General features: G+C 44.8%; 1 protein-coding gene across 1 annotated transcript; it reads left to right on the top strand.

Annotated features, from left to right (window-relative positions):
- Positions 1-13,397: 13,397 nt before the first annotated feature.
- Positions 13,398-14,429, top strand: LOC141629722 (uncharacterized). The gene has a single exon (XM_074442684.1). The coding sequence runs from the start codon at positions 13,398-13,400 to the stop codon at positions 14,427-14,429; it is 1,032 nt and encodes a 343-aa protein (XP_074298785.1).
- Positions 14,430-20,207: the final 5,778 nt, after the last annotated feature.

The raw sequence follows: 20,207 nt of genomic DNA, 5'->3' as shown, positions 1-20,207 counted from the left end.
TAGTTTAAGCATATATGGATAACTTAGTTTATTAAGCTCATGTTACGGCATGAACAAAAATAAGAGTCCTGAATAGTCACTTAATCATGATGGAGTTTATTTGCCGAATGTAGTTTTTAGGAGTGGAGATAATCTATCCCACTTTTGTATTCCATCGCTCGTCCCATTGGCTTTATCCTACGACACAACATCGATCACATAATAAAAATGGCAATAATTTTTATTGAACTAATGATGTGTCACAAGTAGGGATAATTGGATACATGATGGAACACAAAATGGGACAAAGAATCTTTTCTCAGTTTTTAGTCACGGTGAGCTTTAGGTGTTATATTATATGCTCCTTTTGTCCTTCATTCCATTTTTATTATCCACTTTCTATTTTGGGAAGTTTTAAGGAAAAGTGACGAACTACCAACTTTATTCCTTAAATTAAAGAAGACTGAAGACTTGAGATATTAATTCTATGGTGGTTATGGTGGTAGTTAGATATGTAGGGGCATTATTGGATATTTAAAGTTGTTCTTACTAAATTTATAAAAGGGACAATTATTTTGGAATAAGTTTTAGAGAAAAGGGGACACAATAAAATTTAAATGGAGGGAGTATTTGCTAAAACTTTACAAAGAACAAGTAATCTTAATTGTAAATAGTTCTATTGTTAGATAAGTGACATTTTCTCTATAATAATAGTACGTTGTTTTACGTACAATCTTTCATGTTTTCCACCGTCGTATGGTTAGAGTTTTCAATATATTGATAGTTGTTGTAGGTTAATCTAATTTGTAAATCTCATAAAGGTCTGTCTAAGTTATTAAGGGTTTATTTTTAAGAATATACCATGGTCACGAAAATAGCGTTTTATATTAATTACAAATTGTTAGTATGTGCAACAATGAAAAAACCAACTACTTAATACAGCTGTCACTGGATGTTATAAAATTGATATAATAAACCCCGAATGACAAATCTTTTATGCTAAAATAGGCTCGCAATTCGTCAGTCATCAACTACTGAAATACATCAATTACTGAACTATATCAACCCCTGAAATTTTGTTTCATCTCGAGTTCAACATAGTTGGACTACTTTTTTTATCCAAGTTAGGTATATATTGACATATTGTTACAAAGATCCTACTGGAGGCCCGTGCATCGCACGGGCTTTCCATCTAGTATCTATCTATATTAATAAAGGAAGCTTTTTTCGAGCGATTACAGAGAGTCCAGTTTTTACAAAAGACTTTTAACTAATAAACCGTATTGATGGGGCATATTCTGCACCGCTGACCAAGTCAACACACTGAGCAAGGTCAAGGATATCCACAGCAAGTCAACGGTTTAGACTGCCTAGCCGATGCAGCCCATCGGCCTGCTAGCCAGGGTATCGGCATGGTAACCCGCCAGCCGGGGCACATATCCGCGTACTCACATCCAAGACCCTCGGCCGGTCTGCCGTAGGACCATCGGCCGAGGGTAGAACGGTCTTTCCACCTGATAAGCCACTTGGCCACTTGGCCACTACGTGACAAAAGGTGAAAGCCTATAAATACTCCTCAACCTTCATTAAGGAAAGGATCCCACAACTTAACCTAAAATACACTATTCATCTGGTAATATCTCCCTTATCTCTCTACAATACATTCCCAGCCAATTAGCATACAACTTATACCTCTAAGTTCACTGACTTGGGCGTCGGAGTGAGTACGCTTGGCACAAAGCCAAGCCCTCAGTTCGTTCATTGTTGCAGGAAAGGCCGAGAGAGGCGATAGGAGCGAGAAGGGTTCAACCAAAGACATTATTCTACAAGCCACGGGTGGTAACGATACTTGCTCGGAATTACACCGGAACAATTGGCGCCCGTCGTGGGGAAAGACACTAGAAGCTAGTCACATTCATTCCCAAACAAAAAAAAAAACCAACAAAAACCCACCCAAAAAGCTAAGAAAATGTCGAAACAACAAGATGCAGTCATAACCGACGAAACTGCATTCTACCAAGATGATACTTTCAACAATTCTGGAGTCATACAGCCCTCCACCGGCGGTGTAATCCAACCGGAGTTCGGGATGCCATCAATACCCGACACGCCGTTTGCCCAAACAAACAGTCACCATCATGGGACATGTGGTTGACGTAGCCAAGCTGAAAATGCTCCTAGACCTAATTAGTAGTACGCCTGCTCACACTGTCACGCCGACAAGAGCAACGGAAACTGTCCGGGAGACCAGGGCCCAAAATGTGATTCCGAGAAATTTGAACGGAGCACTAGGAGAAGCTGACCCAGCCAAGTCGCCGGGGGAGCCCAAAGTGGGCGCGGTAGACCTGAGTCCTTCCCGCACTCGTGGGAGGACAGCGTCCCCGCCGCACGAACGAGGCTCACCCCGAAGAAGCCAGAGGAGTCCGACTCAGCAGAGTTGGAGAAGGAGTCCGAGTCGAAGAAGGAGCCCCTCCCGCTACGGGGGAAGGAGCCAGGTTAGGGACGCACGGAGCCGATCGCCGCGTGCCGTTCGACACGTGGTTAGGCAACCCCTCAACGCCTACGTCCTAGAAGTCCCGGTGCCAAATAAGCTCAGCCCACCCCCTGTCATACAAGGGGATGGTGATCCGATCGACCACGCCGAGGCCTTCGAGTCTTACATGTCGGTATGGGAGCAGCCCGATGAGGTCTCAGTGCCGAATTTTCCCAACAACTTTGCACGATGGCTCGGAGTGGGTATAAAGGGCTTCCCGATGGCTCGGTGTACTACTACGCCGACCTGAAGGGCGCTTTCCTAGCCCAGTACTCCTGCAATAGAAGAAGGGCCGTAGAGACGTCTGACCTCCTGACTATCAGACAGGAGGGGGGCGAGTCTCTCCGGAGCTACGTGAAGAGGTTTGATGAAAAGGTCCAGCAGATTCGAGAAATCAATCCCGAGTGGCGGCCTTGGCCGATGAAGGGCCTCCCGAAGGGAGATTTAAAAAATGAGCTCATCAAGTGCGGAGGCCTGAGCATGGACGCCGCTAGACATTCTTGGCCGACCAAGCCATCAAGGTAGAGGACTATCACAAGGCACAGGTAGGCCCAGCCAAGCCGAGCACCCAGGGGAAAGACGCCGTGGCGACAACGGGTCACGGTCCGACGAAAGACGCCGTAAGAATGATAGGTCGCGGTCGACAAGCCTGCTGAAACAAAGCCGGCGGATACCGGGGAGCTCGGGAACGTACTACAAAAAAAAGTCACGAAAATCACACCCCTCTGGTTGTATCGGCCGCCGAAGTTTTCGCTTTGAGCAAGAACGAGGGCCGAGAAATGGGAAAGACCCCTAGGCCGAGGAGTGACGGTGACACGAGCCGATCTTTGCAAGTACCACGGCCACACCGGACACCTTACCAACGATTGCCGACACCGAAGGATGCCATTGAGAACGATCCGAAAGGGGAGCCTCGGCAAATATGTTGCCAAAGGCCGAAAACCGGATACTGGCGGATCGACCAGCAAGTCCACCGGCGAGCGGTTAGGAGTAGTCAATGTCGTCATCGAGGGACAAAAAAAGCGGTGGGTCCGCTCATGAGCACAAACGGCCCCGGGATGAGCCTCATCCGCCATCAACTTTGTGCCCAACACAGCAACCCCCGCTCCCAGCATCCCAGACATGACCATTGGACAAGAAGACTACGATGGAGTCGTCGCTTTTCATAGCAACCCACTTACAGTCCGCCTGGACATAGCCAATCACCTGGTGGAGCGATGCCTGATTGACACAGGCGCCTACACAAACGTTATGTACAGAGAATGCTTTCTCGGCCTCGGACTGAGGATCGAAGATCTGAATCCCTGCACCGACCCATTATACAGCTTTTACCTGGGACGGCCCGGTACCCCTGGGGTCGGTCGATTGCCGGTGAGGTTTGGCGAGGGAATACACCAAGAGTGTTATGTCTGAATTCATAGTCATCGACGGCGTGTCCGCCCACAACGTTCTCGTAGGCCGGGTCACTTTGAGCGAGATCGACGCCGTGGTATCCATCGGGCCCCGACACGATATATGTCTCGAGACCAGGGAGGCGCGAAGCTCACCTCGGAAAACGAAGACCCCGATTTATGGGAAGTTTACGCTAATAGCTCGAAGGCCGACATCGTTATTATCAGCCCAAACGGAGACGTGTTTGAGCACGCCTTGAAGCTTACCTCATTGGCCTCAAGCAATGAATCCAAATACGAGGCGGTAATAACCGGAGTTGAACTAGCTAAAGCCGCCGGAGTAGAGCGTATCATGGTAACGACGGACTCACTCCTAGCGGCCAACCAGATCAAAGGGGAGTGCGAAGCCCAGGACTACGGGGCGATAAGGTATCTAGTGAGGGTGAGGGCTGTCGCCGGCAAACTAAAATCCTTCCGGATACAGATACACCCCCGCATCCGAACGATCGGACCATCGGCATGGTCGAAGGAGCGAGACCGAGGAGGTAGAGATTGACCCAGCCGCACCGTAACCATCGGTGTCAACCTGAACCAAAATTGAGAGCCGACCTCCTGGACCTGCTGAGGAAAAATAAAGATGTTTTTGCATACTCGGCGGCGAAATGCCAGTGTGAACCGGGAGGTGATTGTTCACAGTGAACGTACTCACCACCGCTCGCCCGATCAAGCGAGAGAATGAGGAACTCCTCCGCCGAGAAGGACGAGGCCATCAAAGCCGAAGTAGACAAATTACTAGCGGCGGGTTTTATCATGCCTTGTACTTACCCCGAGTGGTTAGCCAATGTTGTAATGGTGAAGAAGTCATCGGGGGCATGGAGAATGTGTGTGGACTTTACCAACCTTAATAAAGCATGCCCCAAAGATTGCTACCCCTTGCCTCGAATAGATAGTTTGATCGACGCCACGGCAGCTACACCATTTGAGCCTGGGACGCCTTCTCGGGTATCACCAAGTTTTCATGGCCGAAGAAGACATGCCTAAATGCGCATTTATCACCGCCAACGGCACATACATGTACAAAATGATGCCGTTTGGTTTGAAGAACGCCGGAGCAACGTACACGAGGCTGGTGGACAAAGTGTTCCAAAACCAAAAAGGGCGAAACATTGAGGCTTACGTCGACGATGCTATTGTAAAAGCAAATCCGACAAATGAGCATCCGGCCGACTTACGCGAGACATTTTGTTCACTAAGGAAATACAAGATGAAGCTCAACCCAATGAAATGCAACTTCGGTGTCCGGGCAGGTAAATTCCTAGGCGTACTTGTCAGTGCCAGGGGCATAGATGCCAATCCAGACAAGGTCCGAGCAATCCTAGACCTACCGGAACCAAGGAATCGGAAAGAGGTTATGATGCTGACCGGGAGAATGGCGGCTCTTGCTCGTTTCATCTCTCGGTCAGCCGACAAAAGCACCCCATTTTTCAAAGTGTTGAAAGGAAATAAAGACTTGGTGGGGGAGGAACAGAGCACGGCTTTCAAGCAACTAAAAGCTCACCTTCAGACTCTCCCAACTATGTCCAGGCCGATACTAGGGGAGACACTATACCTATACATAGCAGTTACCTCGGCCACGGTCAGCGCTGTGATCATCAGGGAAGAAGACAAGCAGCAACACCCAATCTACTTCGTCAGCCATACACTGTTGCCCGCCGAGAAAAATTACCCACTAATTGAGAAAGCAGCCTTCGCCGTTGTCGTCGCCACAAGGAAGTTAAAACCCTACTTCGATGCACACCCCGTGACGGTCCTAACCGATCAACCGTTGGAGAAAGCTTTAGAAAAATTCGAGCAATCCGGCAGGCTCATCAAATGGGCAGTGGAACTCTCCGGTTTCGGCATTCAGTACAAACCAAGGCCTTCGATAAAGGGGCAAGCGCTTGCAGATTTCCTGGCCGAATGCACATATCAGGAAGAGCCAAACCCGGGCATATGGGAGGTCTACACCGACGGCTCCTCCACGACGAATAGCTCAGGAGCCGGCATCCTTATCATCAGCCCAAACGGGGACGAGTTTGAGTACGCCCTGAAATTCACCTTCTCGGCCTCGAACAATGAGTCCGAATACGAGGCGGTGATAACCGGAGTCGAGCTAGCTAGGGTGCGGAGCGAACACATCGTGTTGAAAATCGACTCGCTATTGGTTACCAACCAAATCGAGGGGGAGTATGAGGCTCGGGACGACGGAATGGTAAGGTACCTGGAGAGGGTAAAAGCCGACGTAGCAAAATTGAAATCCTTCCAAATCCAGTGTGTTCCCAGATCCGAGAACAACCGGGCCGACGCTCTCTCTAAGCTGGCCAGCTCAACCATCAAGAATGTCAGCCGAACCGTGCTGGTAGATATCAGGAATGCGAAAAGTATCACTGAGACCGTCGGCATGGTAGGTAACATAGAGACCGAGACAACGTGGATGACTCCTATAATGAGATACAAGCTTACAGGTGAATTGCCGGAGGGCCGCAATCCCTCGGCCAAAATAAAAAGGATCGCCGCCAGGTACCTGGTATTCGAAGGGGAACTGTATAGGAGATCCGTAATAAGACCACTCTTGAAGTGTGTCGGTCCGGCCGACGCAGAACTAATACTGACAGAAATTCACGAGGGCATCTGTGGACATCACATGGGGGCAAGAACACTAGCCCACAAAGCTCTCCGAGCTGGCTACTTCTGGCCCACCATGCTTCAAGATTCTAGAACGAAGACCAAGAAGTGCACGAACTGTCAGATGCACGCCCCGGTGATACACACTCCCTCCAGAGACCTACAGCCGGTGCTTAGTCCCCTTCCCTTCGCGCAATGGGGGATGGACATGCTAGGGCCGTTCCCGACAGCCTCCGGAGGAAGGAAATTCTTAATCGTCGCCGTTGACTACTTCACCAAATGGGTTGAGGCCGTAGCAGTACCAGCAAAGACCACAGCAGCCGTCAGAAAGGTAATCTGGGAAAACGTTATAACCCGCTTCGGATTGCCCCAAGTTATGGTATTTGACCACGGTCGAGAATTTTGGAGCGACCTAATAATGAACTGGTTAGAGGAGCTGGGCATCAAGTTTGCGTACTCCTCCGTCTGCCATCCGCAGAGTAACGGGCAGGCGGAGGCAGCCAACAAAACCATCCTCAACGGCTTAAAGAAGACAGTCGAAGACCTTAAGGGAAGGTGGGCCGACGAGCTACCCGGCGTCCTATGGTCCCTTCGAACCACAGAGAAAGAAGCAACGGGATACACCCCCTTCCACCTAGTCTACGGCTCCGAAGCAGTCCTGCCGATCGAAGCGACGGTGCCGACATTCAGAACGACCACCTTTGACCCAGTTGAAAACGAGGAGGGCCTAAGGGCTTCCCTGGATCTGGTCGAAGAGAGCCGAGACACGGCACGCCTGAACTTGGCCGTATATCAGAACCGGATGAAGAGAGCCTACAACCGAAGAGTCCACAAAAGGGACTTAAAAATAGGGGACCTAGTCCTAAGGAAGTCGGCTGCCACCAACAAAGGAAATATTCATGGCAAACTGACGGCCAACTGGGAAGGTCCCTACAGAGTAGTTGAGGAGATGAGGCCGGGTACATACCGGGGACAGACATGGGAGGTGTGCCCTTGATGAGCCATTGGAACACCGACAACTTGAGAAAATACTTTGTATAGCGGCGGAGGTATCCAAACCCATTGTGGACACCCCGGCGCACAATCATAACATATGAATGAAACGCCTGGTTCCCCATCAAAGTGTCTGTCCCCTCCGAAATTTGCCACCAAACGAGGAAAGAAACGCTATCGAAGCCGCAACCCCGATTACCTCGGTCAAAACCGAGAGCGACGGGGAACACGACGGCCGATACGCTAAAAGATAGACGTATACTCAGCGCAATTGAGACGCCAATCTAGCGGTCAATATGCCTACACGATTCTGGGACGCTATCGAAGCCGCAACCCCGATTACCTCGGTCAAAGCCGAGAGCGACGGGGAACACGCCGGCCGATACGCTAAAAGAGAAACGTATACTCGGCGCAATTGAGACGCCAATCTAGCGGTCAATATGCCTACACGATTCTGGGACGCTTCTCGAAGCCGCAACCCCGATTACCTCGGTCAAAGCCGAGCGACGGGAACACGACGGCCGATACGCTAAAAAGAAACGTATACTCGGCCGCACCGAGACGCCAATCTAGCGGTCAATATGCCTACACAGTTACGGACGCTATCGAAGCCGCAACCCCGATTACCTCGGTCAAAGCCGAGAGCGACGGGGAACACGACGGCCGATACGCTAAAAAGAAACGTATACTCAGCGCACTTGAGACGCCAATCTAGCGGTCAATATGCCTACACAGTTACGGACGCTAAAGACGTTGAACACAGTTGACGTGCATTCAAACTACCTCGATCATGCCGAGTGCAGGAGCAAACGCACTCAATTAGTAACGCGAAAGAATAAACGAGAAAACTGTGATCAAAGCCCCGGCCAAGCCAAAGGCCGACAAAATAACTTTCTTAGGATGATCGAAAGGAGAGTACAAACGACGGCCGTCCCCGTGGGGGGTAGCCTAAACTCTACCTACCAAAGCATTACAAAAAACAAAGAAACAAAAGGAAAAGCAAAAGATTGCAGACTTGGGATTTGAAGCGCCAAAAGGATGGCAGGGAGAGAAGGCTCAATAATTGGCCCCCGAACAGCTGAAGCTATCCGAGACGCCGGGTGAGTCTGGTGACGACCGCCCGTCTCCCTATGCCTGTTGTTGCCCTCCATCAGTAGCAACAGCATCTTCGGTGGCCGGCTTTGAGGAAGGCTGACCATCTCCAGGCAACTCCTTGGCCTCGGCTGTCTGAGCCACCATCGCTGCCTCCGCCTTCTCCGCAGCCTCAGCTATCTCATCCATGAACTGGTCATACTTTTCCCACGGGAAAGAGCCTTCGGGGACAGACCTTCTGATTGCCTCCCTGGCCGCCTCCTCGGCCCGGTCCCGGAACTGGGCACACATTCTAGGGAGGAGATCATCTTGGAGCATCGCAATATCCTTCTCTTTTTGAGCAAGGACAGCCTGCATGTCACTAAGCGCCTCCGCCTGCTTGTGGAATCGATCCTCCCACTCGTCCCTCTTGGCAACCACAGTGTCGTAGGCGCCTTTATACCTGTCCCGCTCCTCCATCATTTTGGCCGTGGCGCCATCAGCATTCTCAACTTTGGCTCTCTCGGCCCTCAGCAGCTTCTCAGCCTCCTCCGCACGCCTCACAAAGAAGATGAAGATCCGGCTTAGCCTTCCGGCTTCCCCCTTCGCAGACGAAAGGTCAAGCTTGAGCCTTGCAATCGGCCCGGCCCCCTGACCGGGCCGTGGCCTTTTCTTGCTCCACGATGAAAGAGGCCGCCAGACGACTCCATCTCCCCAACCTCTTATATATTTTCTCGCCTTCCGCCACGAGCTCGGCGGGAGTAACCTTCTCGGGAGAGGAGTCCACGACGACGTTCTGACCGCCAGCCTTCTCAGTCGCCTTCACAGGCTGCTTCCCTACTTGCCGTTCAGTGAGAACGACGATTCTGCATGGCCAGGTGGATCTACAAAAAGTTTACACAGGCATCCATGTCACCTTGCGTTGACACGTCGAAAAGCCTGTCGTCAGGAATGTCCAACGAGCCGGCCAAATCCGAACCACAAGTTAAGTCCGTACCGTTCGAACCCTCTTAGTCGGAGGGTGGTGAGAGCAGAGCTCCTCCGCGGCCACGGTAGAAGCAGACGGTGGGTCTTTCCTCTTCTTCGGAGAAGGGGCCTTAGCAACGGTCACCTCCCCTCGAAATGTTGATCACCTCCACATGAACCTTTTCGGCCACCGGGTCGAAGAGGGAGTTGCCATTGATCTGACCTCCGACTTGACGCTGCCTTCTTTGTTCTCTTCGGCACGCCGCTAAGAACCCGTGCCTGAGCCGTTTCCGGATCCAACGCCCTCGTCTGTTTGTCCATGAGTTCGTTAGGGGATAGTCGGCGATCCTTCGTTTCAGCCGTAGGATGACGGATAAGAACCTTCCCGTCCTTATCAAGCCCCGCCTCTTCTTCAGTCCTTCTCGAGACGATCCCGACCAAACCGATCTGCAAGAAACCGAACAAGAGTTAAATAAGAAAAAGAATAAGAGCAAAGCTCGAAAAAAAGGAACATAACGAGCAAGGTGGGCCTCACACCGACCCCACTCACCCCAGTTGAGGGCCGGTATGAGGCCGACGCGGCATAGCAGCTCGTCTTGAAGAATAATCTGGGTCGGGGGCAGCCATCCCTCCTCAGCATCAAATAGCTGCATTGCCCGCTTCTCATCCGCAGTAAGAGGGACAAAAGAAGCGTCCATCTTAACCTTGCTGCCCCGGGTGACGTATTTGTCGTACTCGTCCCGGGTCTCACACCGTAAGTGAACGGGGCCCTGAAAAGACCGAGGCAACGGGTAATCCTCCGGCACTCGGACATACACCCATCGCTCTTGCCAGTCTTTGCAGGAAGTAAGCTTGTTTACGGAGACATATCCCGGCTCCATCTGCACGCTGTACCACCCCACCCTTCGGGCGAATGAGGGCCGAAGACTATGAAGTCGGCGGAATAAGTCGACCGTAGGGACCTCCCCTTTAAAGAGACAGAGCCACACAAAGCCGATTATTGTCCTCACGGCCAACGGATGCAGCTGGGCCATGGCAAGATTCATAGCTCTGATGATGGGCACGACGTGTTCGTTCAAAGGAAACCGGAGCCCGTACTCCAATTGCCTAATGTACACGCCGATATGACCGGGGAGGACAGGAGACCGCTCGACCCTCCCGAGGGAAAACAATTTTATACCCCTCACCAAGGAAGAAGTGATCTCCGAAAAGAGTTTCCCCGGAGCTGCTTGCGAATTTATTTGACCAGGCACGGTCGAGGCCAGTCGTGCAGGCCTCACCATGGTCTGGAATAGCCCTCCTCCCACCACCGACGGGAGCCCCCTCACCACGATCCGGAGTAGTAACCCTCCCACCGTCACCAGGAGCCCCCTCATCTTCATCCTCATCTTCCAACTCCTCCAGGAGAGGCATCTCAGCTGCGGGGGAAGGAGACCTAGGGCCCCCAAACCTTAGCGGGATGGCCTCCAGTACCTCCTCCTCATCAAAACGCGACGGGGAACCCCCCGCCGCAGAAGTACCAATCCCAGCATCAGCAGAAGACATGATTCACAAAGATTACTAGCAAGGAAAAATAAAAAGTTGCTTGTTTACCTTAAAGAAAAACACTCGCCGAATCAAATCCTCCGAAGATTAAGAAGAAGAAAACCCTTGAAAGTTTGGAGAGATGAAGATCTTAGAGAAAAATTTTCGAAAATAAACTGGAGGCCAAAATCACGGAATGACTACCCTATTTATAGAGAGAAGCCCATGAAGAAGGACCAATCGGGGCACGGCCCATGAAGCGTCAACCAATCGGCGAACACACACGTGTCAAGCATGCAACCGCGGAATGTCAATCGTCGCAACAGTTGAATGTCAATCAATGCAACGATGACCAAGCGTCTTCAACACGCCTATTCACATCTCTTCGACTGTTCATCTCCCTCAAACAAATTCCTAGGTATCTAGTCTCCGCGGCTTCCGACAAATCAAGCCGGGAAGCACGGCGGGGGCAATCAAATTCAACCTCAAGACTCTCGGCCCTGGTCTCGGCGGCGTCTTGTTCCTTTCCACATCGGATGCCCTTTACGCATCCATGCGGAGGGGGGATATGGTATATGGTGCAGCCTAACAAGAGCCACGCCGATGCACAAGAAGACGCCGATCGTGAAAAAATTTGCGAAATTTACTTAGTGCGAGAATATATGCTCGATACATCGGAGCCCATACCACGGCATAGACTACGGCTGGGGCAAATTGATGGGGCATATTTTGCACCGCTGACCAAGTCAACACACTGAGCAAGGTCAAGGATATCCACAGCAAGTCAACGGTTTAGACTGCCTAGCCGATGCAGCCCATCGGCCTGCTAGCCAGGGTATCGGCATGGTAACCCGCCAGCCGGGGCACATATCCGCGTACTCACATCCAAGACCCTCGGCCGGTCTGCCGTAGGACCATCGGCCGAGGGTAGAACGGTCTTTCCACCTGATAAGCCACTTGGCCACTTGGCCACTACTTGACAAAAGGTGAAAGCCTATAAATACTCCTCAACCTTCATTAAGGAAAGGATCCCACAACTTAACCTAAAATACACTATTCATCTGGTAATATCTCCCTTATCTCTCTACAATACATTCCCAGCCAATTAGCATACAACTTATACCTCTAAGTTCACTGACTTGGGCGTCGGAGTGAGTACGCTTGGCACAAAGCCAAGCCCTCAGTTCGTTCATTGTTGCAGGAAAGGCCGAGAGAGGCGATAGGAGCGAGAAGGGTTCAACCAAAGACATTATTCTACAAGCCACGGGTGGTAACGATACTTGCTCTGGAATTACACCCGGAACACGTATAATATGATTAATAGAGTTTTGTCATGAACATACTTATTGTAGAGTTATAGTTGTATTGTACAACATGTCTTGCATCTCTTCAATTTTATCTTAGTTGGAATCCTAAATCAAAGCAATTGTTATAAAATATGTATAGTGGATGACCATGATACCCTTACATCCCCAACCATTGTATCTATTCCCAACCATTGTAACTTTCCATCTCCTTATCCTTTAGGAACCATTGTTACCTTTCACCAAGAGGTATCTTTGTAATCTATATATATGTATTACATGTACATGGATGAAAATATATACAACAACAATAATCACTTTCTCTTATATTGTTTTCTCTCTTTAATCTTCTCTTATCAAAGTAGAATTATAATACGTTATCAGCACGATTCTCTATTCAAGATCAATAACACATTTGGGAGAATCATCAAATTTAGGTTTGTTGCAAACTTATAGTTTTTCGCCTTTGATTTCGATTTTCGATCCTTGCTTAACAAATCTACCAAATTAATTTGTAAGTTTTCTATCTATACTAAATTTATATTATTGTGATTATGACACAAGTTTTTACAAATTCACTTGTATACATGAATTCTTTTGTTCACATAATCTTTGCATGTACATAATCATACATATAACCGTAGTTAAACTCTTCAATGATAAATAATTGATATTAAAGATAATGATAACTTGCATTATGAGACTCCATTTGCATATTACACAATTTGTTTGATAAATTTGTTGATTTTCATGTTACACATCTATATACTATAATCATTCATACATAATTAATTTAATATATTTGGTCTACTGTATACTTTGTATACAGATTACCGCTAACATTGGTGTTTACTATGCACTTTGTGTATATAGATTACTCAAGAAAACTTTTTTTTTTTTTGTTATTTTTTTTTATTTCATGATCTTTTTCATAACCTAATTTAAATTATTATATTGTTAATAGTGAAAATCATGTCAAACCTTGCAAAACTTGAATTTGCGGCCCTTGAAATTTCGGGAAAGAATTATTTACTTTGGGTGTTAGATGCTGAAATACACCTAGATGCAAAAGGGCTTGGTGAGACGATAAAAGATGGAAATAAAGCAACATGTCAAGATAAGGCTAATGCTATGATATTTCTTCGCCGTCACCTCCACGAGGGTCTTAAAAATGAATATTTGACTATTAAAGACCCACAAATTCTTTGGAGCAATCTAAAGGAAAGGTATGATCACCAGAAAACCGTCATATTGCCAAACGCTCGCTATGATTGGATGCATTTGAGATTGCAAGATTTCAAATCTGCCTGTGAATATAATTCAGCCATGTTCAAAATTACTTCTCAATTGAAGTTATGTGGCGAGAAAGTCACAGATATGGATATGTTAGAAAAAACATATTCTACTTTTCACGCTAATAATATTGTCCTGCAGACACAATATCGTGAAAAGGGTTTTAAGAAATATTTTGAATTAATATCTTGTTTGTTGGTGGCTGAGCAAAATAATGAGCTTTTGATGAAAAATCATGAATCACGTCCTACTGGTTCTACCCCATTGCCAGAAGCAAATATTATGTCCTATAATGAAAAGGGGAATTATAGAGACCATGCCAGCAGCAGTGGTCAAGGTCGTGGCCGTGGACAATGGCGCGGCCGTGGGCGTGGACGTGGACGTAGATTAGGTGGTCGTAATGGAGGTCGTGGAGGTTATTTCAAAAAGACACATTCCCACCTGCAGTGGAACCGAAAAGATAATACGGGTGAGAAAGATAAAAGCGAAACTGTGACCAATATATGTTATCGTTGTGGTGCAAAAGGGCATTGGTCACGCGTTTGTCGCACACCCAAACACCTTGTTGATCTTTATCTTCAATCAGTAAAGCAGAAAAGAAAGAATACCGAAACAAATATGGTGATTGAAGATGGCGAAGGTGACTTTGATTCAGGCGATACAACTCACCTAGAAGTGGATGATTTCTTCCCGACCCCCGAAGGGAATTAGATAATAATTATGAACTTTTAAGAATATCAAATTATCTGTATCAATTCGTGTTATGACGTTTTATCCTTGTTTTATCATTTATATGGTGTGTTTAGAATTTAAAGGATCCTATGTATATATATAGTTTATATGGATTATTCAATATGGTATTTTTATTTAAATCTATATTTATCATTCTTATTATATTTATGTTTGTTTTAGTGACGCATATTTTATTTCCTTGAAGAAAATGAATACCCCACGAATTCGAATGGGAATAAATGATGAAGAATTATATATTGCTGACAGTGCAACTACCCATACAATACTTAAGAATATGAAATATTTTTCTCATTTGACGATGAAAAAGACTAGTGTGAGTACTATATCGGGTAGTACAAACATTATTGAAGGCTCCGGAAGAGCAGGTATATTATTACCTTGGGGAACTAAAATTGAAGTTGTTGATGCATTATACTCTCCTAAGTCTCAAAGAAACTTGTTAAGCTTTAAAGATATTCGCCGAAATGGATATCATATTGAGACAATAAGTGAAGGGAATAATGAATTTCTTCAAATCACGAGTATAACCCAAGGCACGAAACACGTAATAGAAAAGTTGTCTACGTTCTCTACTGGCTTGTACTACACGAAAATTAATACGATTGAAGTCAATGCTATTTTAAACCAGAAGTTTAGCGATAACTCTATAATTTGGCACGACCGGTTAGGCCATCTTGGTTCAACAATGATGCGAAGGATAGTGCAAAATTCATGTGGACATTCTTTGAAGAACCGGAAGTTTCTACCTAATAATTTTCCCTGTGCTGCTTGTTCACAAGGGAAACTTATAATTCGTCCTTCACCAGTTAAGATAAATTTTGAATCAATTAGTTTTCTGGAACGTATACAAGGGGATATTTGTGGACCAATACATCCGTCAAGTGGACCATTTAGATATTTTATGGTTTTAATCGATGCGTCGACTAGATGGTCCCATGTATGCTTGTTATCAACTCAAAACCTGGCGTTTGCGAGATTACTTGCTCAATTAATAAAATTACGAGCACACTTTCCAGATACGCCTATCAAGAATATTCGTCTTGATAATGCTGGTGAATTTACTTCTCAAACTTTTAATGATTATTGCATGTCGATTGGGATAAATGTTGAACATCCTGTAGCCCATGTTCATACACAAAACGGTCTTGCTGAATCTTTAATCAAACGACTTCAACTAATTGCTAGACCATTACTTATGAGGTCTAAACTCCCAATTTCTGCTTGGGGACATGCTATACTACATGCAGAATCACTTATTCGCATCAGACCAACGAGTTATCATAAATTCTCCCCGTCTCAATTGGTTCATGGTCAGGAACCAAATATTTCCCATCTTAGAGTTTTTGGTTGTGCAGTTTATGTACCAATAGCTCCACCACAACGCACAAAGATGGGTCCCCAAAGAAGGTTGGGAATATATGTTGGATTTGAATCTCCTTCAATAATTAAATATCTTGAGCCAACCACAGGGGATTTATTTAAGGCTCGTTTTGCAGATTGTCATTTTAACGAGTCAGTTTTCCCATGTTTAGGGGGAGAAGACAAACAGTTGGAAAAGGAAATTAAATGGAATGAATTATCACTATCTCATCTTGATCCTCGTACTAAACAATGTGAACTCGAAGTTCAAAAGATAATTCATTTACAAAGCTTAGCTAATCAACTGCCAGATGCTTTTACTGACCCAAAAAGAGTGACTAAGTCACATATTCCAGCTGTAAATGCTCCATTTCAAATTAAGATCCCAGAAGGACAAACTAGAATTGGTAATGAATCTTGTGCACGCCAGAAGCGTGGAAGACCAATTGGTTCCAAGGATAAAAATCCTCGAAAAAGAAAAGGAGCAAAGAATGAAAGTGGCCGGTTCGAGGATGTAAATTTACACAAATATCCTGAAGAGACTATGGACATGATTGAAAATTTAGTTCCGGAAGAAACTCAGGTACCTGAAAACGAAGAGATCTCAATAAATTATATCATGTCTGGTATTATTTGGAACCGAAATCAAATCGACGTCGACAATATTTTTGCATGCAATGTTGCATTAGATGTTATGAAAAATGAAGAGGATCATGAACCCAAGTCTATTGATCAATGTAGACAAAGAGATGATTGGCAAAAATGGAAAGAAGCAATTGAATCAGAATTGAAATCTCTTGAAAAGAGAGAAGTTTTTGGACCAGTAGTCCGTACACCTGAAGGTGTAAAGCCAGTGGGACACAAATGGGTCTTTGTGCGAAAGAGAAATGAAAATGATGAAATTGTGAGATATAAAGCTCGATTAGTTGCACAAGGATTTTTACAAAGACCCGGTATTGATTATGAAGAGACATATTCTCATGTGGTGGATGCAACTACTTTTAGATTTCTAATCAGTCTGGCAGTGAAAGAAGGTCTTGACTTACGCCTAATGGACGTAGTCACATCTTATCTGTATGGTCCACTGGATAATGATATATAAATGAAACTCCCAGAAGGTTTTCAGTTGCCAGAAGCAACCTCATCAAGTTCTAGGGAACATTTCTCTATCAAGTTGAATAGATCTCTTTATGGATTAAAACAATCTGGGCGTATGTGGTATAACCGCCTCAGTGAGTACTTGACAAAGGAAATATACAAGAATGATCCTATTACCCCCTGCATTTTTATAAAGAAATTTGGATCAGGATTTGTTATAATAGTGGTGTATGTTGATGATTTAAATATCATTAGAACACCTGAAGAAATTTCAGTGACAGTGGAATATTTAAAGAAAGAGTTTGAGATGAAAGATCTCGGGAAAACCAAATTTTGTTTGGGTTTACAAATTGAGCATTTAAATAATGAAATTCTCTTACAACAAGCAACATACACGGAAAAGGTACTTAACAAATTTTTTATGGATAAAGCACATCCTTTGAGTACTCCAATGGTAGTACGATCACTTGATATTGATAAAGATCCATTTCGCCCTAGAGAAAATAATGAAGAGATTCTTGGTCCTGAAGTACCTTATTTAAGTGCAATTGGCGCACTGATGTATATTGCAAATCATACTAGACCTGATATATCATTTTCCGTTAATTTATTAGCCAGGTTTAGTTCTTGTCCAACCCGAAGACATTGGAATGGGATTAAACATGTACTTCATTATCTTCAAGGTACGAAGGATATGGGTTTGTTTTTCCCTAACATGTCCAGAGAAAATCTAGTTGGTTTTGCAGATGCAGGTTATTTATCAGATCCTCATAATGCCCGGTCACAAACTGGATATGTGTTTACCTGTGGTGGTACTGCCATTTCTTGGCGCTCTATGAAACAAACTATAACGGCTACTTCTTTTAATCATTCTGAGATTTTAGCAATTCACGAGGCAAGCCGTGAATGTGTATGGCTAAGATCTGTAATTCAGCATATACGAGAAGATTGCGGTTTGTCCTTCCAGAAAGAAGCACCCACAGTTTTATATGAAGACAATGCAGCATGTATTGCACAACTAAAGGAAGGTTATATCAAAGGTGACAGAACAAAGCACATATCACCAAAATTCTTCTTCACTCATGATCTTCAAAAGAGTGGCGATATTAATGTTCAACAAATTCGCTCAAGTGAAAATTTAGCCGATCTATTTACTAAAGCTCTTCCTACTTCAACATTTAAGAAGTTGCTTCATCAACTTGGATTGCGGCGTTTCAAAGATCTTCAGTGATATACTTGTCAGGGGGAGTTTTTGCGCGTTGTACTCTTTTTTCTTCACCATGGTTTTTCCCATTGGGTTTTCCTGGTAAGGTTTTAACGAGGCAGCATTCCATGCGCATCACCAGACATTATGTTATTTTAAGGAATGGTCATCCAAGAGGGAGTGTTATAAAATATGTATAGTGGATGACCATGATACCCTTACATCCCCAACCATTGTAACTTTCCATCTCCTTATCCTTTAGGAACCATTGTTACCTTTCACCAAGAGGTATCTTTGTAATCTATATATATGTATTACATGTACATGGATGAAAATATATATAACAACAATACTCACTTTCTCTTATATTGTTTTCTCTCTTTAATCTTCTCTTATCAAAGTAGAATTATAATAGCAATAACTAATTTTCTTAATATATAAGCAACCCTCTCCCTATTATTTATTTCACAACTTTAACGTTGTTTCTAAGTTTTTGTTACCTATGCATTTGTTAAACGTTTTTTTTTTATTATTATTATTATTTAATCTTAGTTTCTTCATCTTTGAAGACGAGTCAAAATGAGATTAGTGCATGTCTATTTTATTTAAAATTTTAGTTCTTCCACGTATGTCTAATTTGATGGTTACATAAATTTTGCATCTTAAATACTAACGTTTTGTTCATTACGCTATGACAGAATGACCGTGGCTACGAGGAAGCAGTGGTGAGTCCAGGATTTTGAGTTCGGTGTAGCAAAATATATACTCAAGGTAAAATGTATAGATAATTAGTGCGAAAGTAATAAATTTTGGTGTAGCAAATCACAAAATTCTAACCGAATTTTTCACCTTTGGTGTAGCGGCTGCGACACTGAAGACCTTAGTGTCCTCGCCCCTGCGAGGAAGGATGGATTTACACTAATTATTATTTTTGGTAAGCATTACGTGCGGTCTACAGGAAAAAATGAGTCCAATATTTGCGAAAGACTTTGTGATATATTATATACGAATATGAATATATAAGAGATAATATATGTATAGACTATAATTTGATTATGTATTGGAGACTTGCTTGAGTTGCTCCAAGATGGACTTCTACGTCCTTTCCATAGTATAATGAGAATTTGTGTTTGTTCTATTGTATTCAGCAGTTAACATTGTATTTATATTGTCTTCTATATCTCTTTTTTCTCTAATCAGTCAGAGCATGAACTTAAATTAGTGTATTATTTTTTAGATCTGAATGGTATTCCTTTTTTTTTTTTGAAGGGAGGAGTGGAGGACAAAAAGTTTGAGGTGACCTTATTTTATGGTGTTCCGTCATTCATATGATTATTCATACGAGATCAAATACAAAGGTAAATAGCGTATCGATAATATACCTCGCTATAGTATTCTGTATCCAAGGCGATTTTACAATTTTAATTCGCTTATTTTGATTGTTCGAATTCCTTTATACATAATGTATGTCAATGCCTCCGTATCGGAAAATCGGTTACCTTAACGTTTTGGATACCAAAATCCCAACTTTGCGCAACTTTGCGCAAATGGGCGCTTTTTATCCCCAATCATTTAAAAAAAAAAGTGATTTTTATGATTTTAAATCTATGAAAATAATTCATGCCTATCTTTCTAAAGCTACTTAATTGTTCATGTTTTGAAGTATATACTAATCTATATGCATGATCTTCCATGCACAGATATATCGAGAAAGTAATAAGAGCAAATATTGGGCCAATTCCAAGTTGGTACGTATACATTTAGGGTGTGTTTGGATTGAAGGATTTGGAGGGAAAAGAAAGGGAGGGAGAGTAGGGGATTTAAAATCCCTTGTTTGGATGACAAATGAGGGTGGAGGTAAATGGAGGGGGGAGATTTGGAGGGATCCAATTTCCTTCCTTCATGCCTAATTAAAATCTCTCCACAATAGGCAAGATTTGGAGAGAAATTGTATTCAAACACCCACACCTCATTCCCCCTCCCCTTCCCTTCTCTCCCTTTCCATTCCCTCCTTCTCCCTCCCCTCCCTTTCTCTCCACTTTTGCTATCCAAACACGCCATTAGGAGCACACACT

Source organism: Silene latifolia, chromosome Y (genome assembly GCF_048544455.1).
Source record: "Silene latifolia isolate original U9 population chromosome Y, ASM4854445v1, whole genome shotgun sequence".
Taxonomy (NCBI): Eukaryota; Viridiplantae; Streptophyta; class Magnoliopsida; order Caryophyllales; family Caryophyllaceae; genus Silene; species Silene latifolia.
This window is presented reverse-complemented; position numbering and strand designations above follow the sequence as displayed.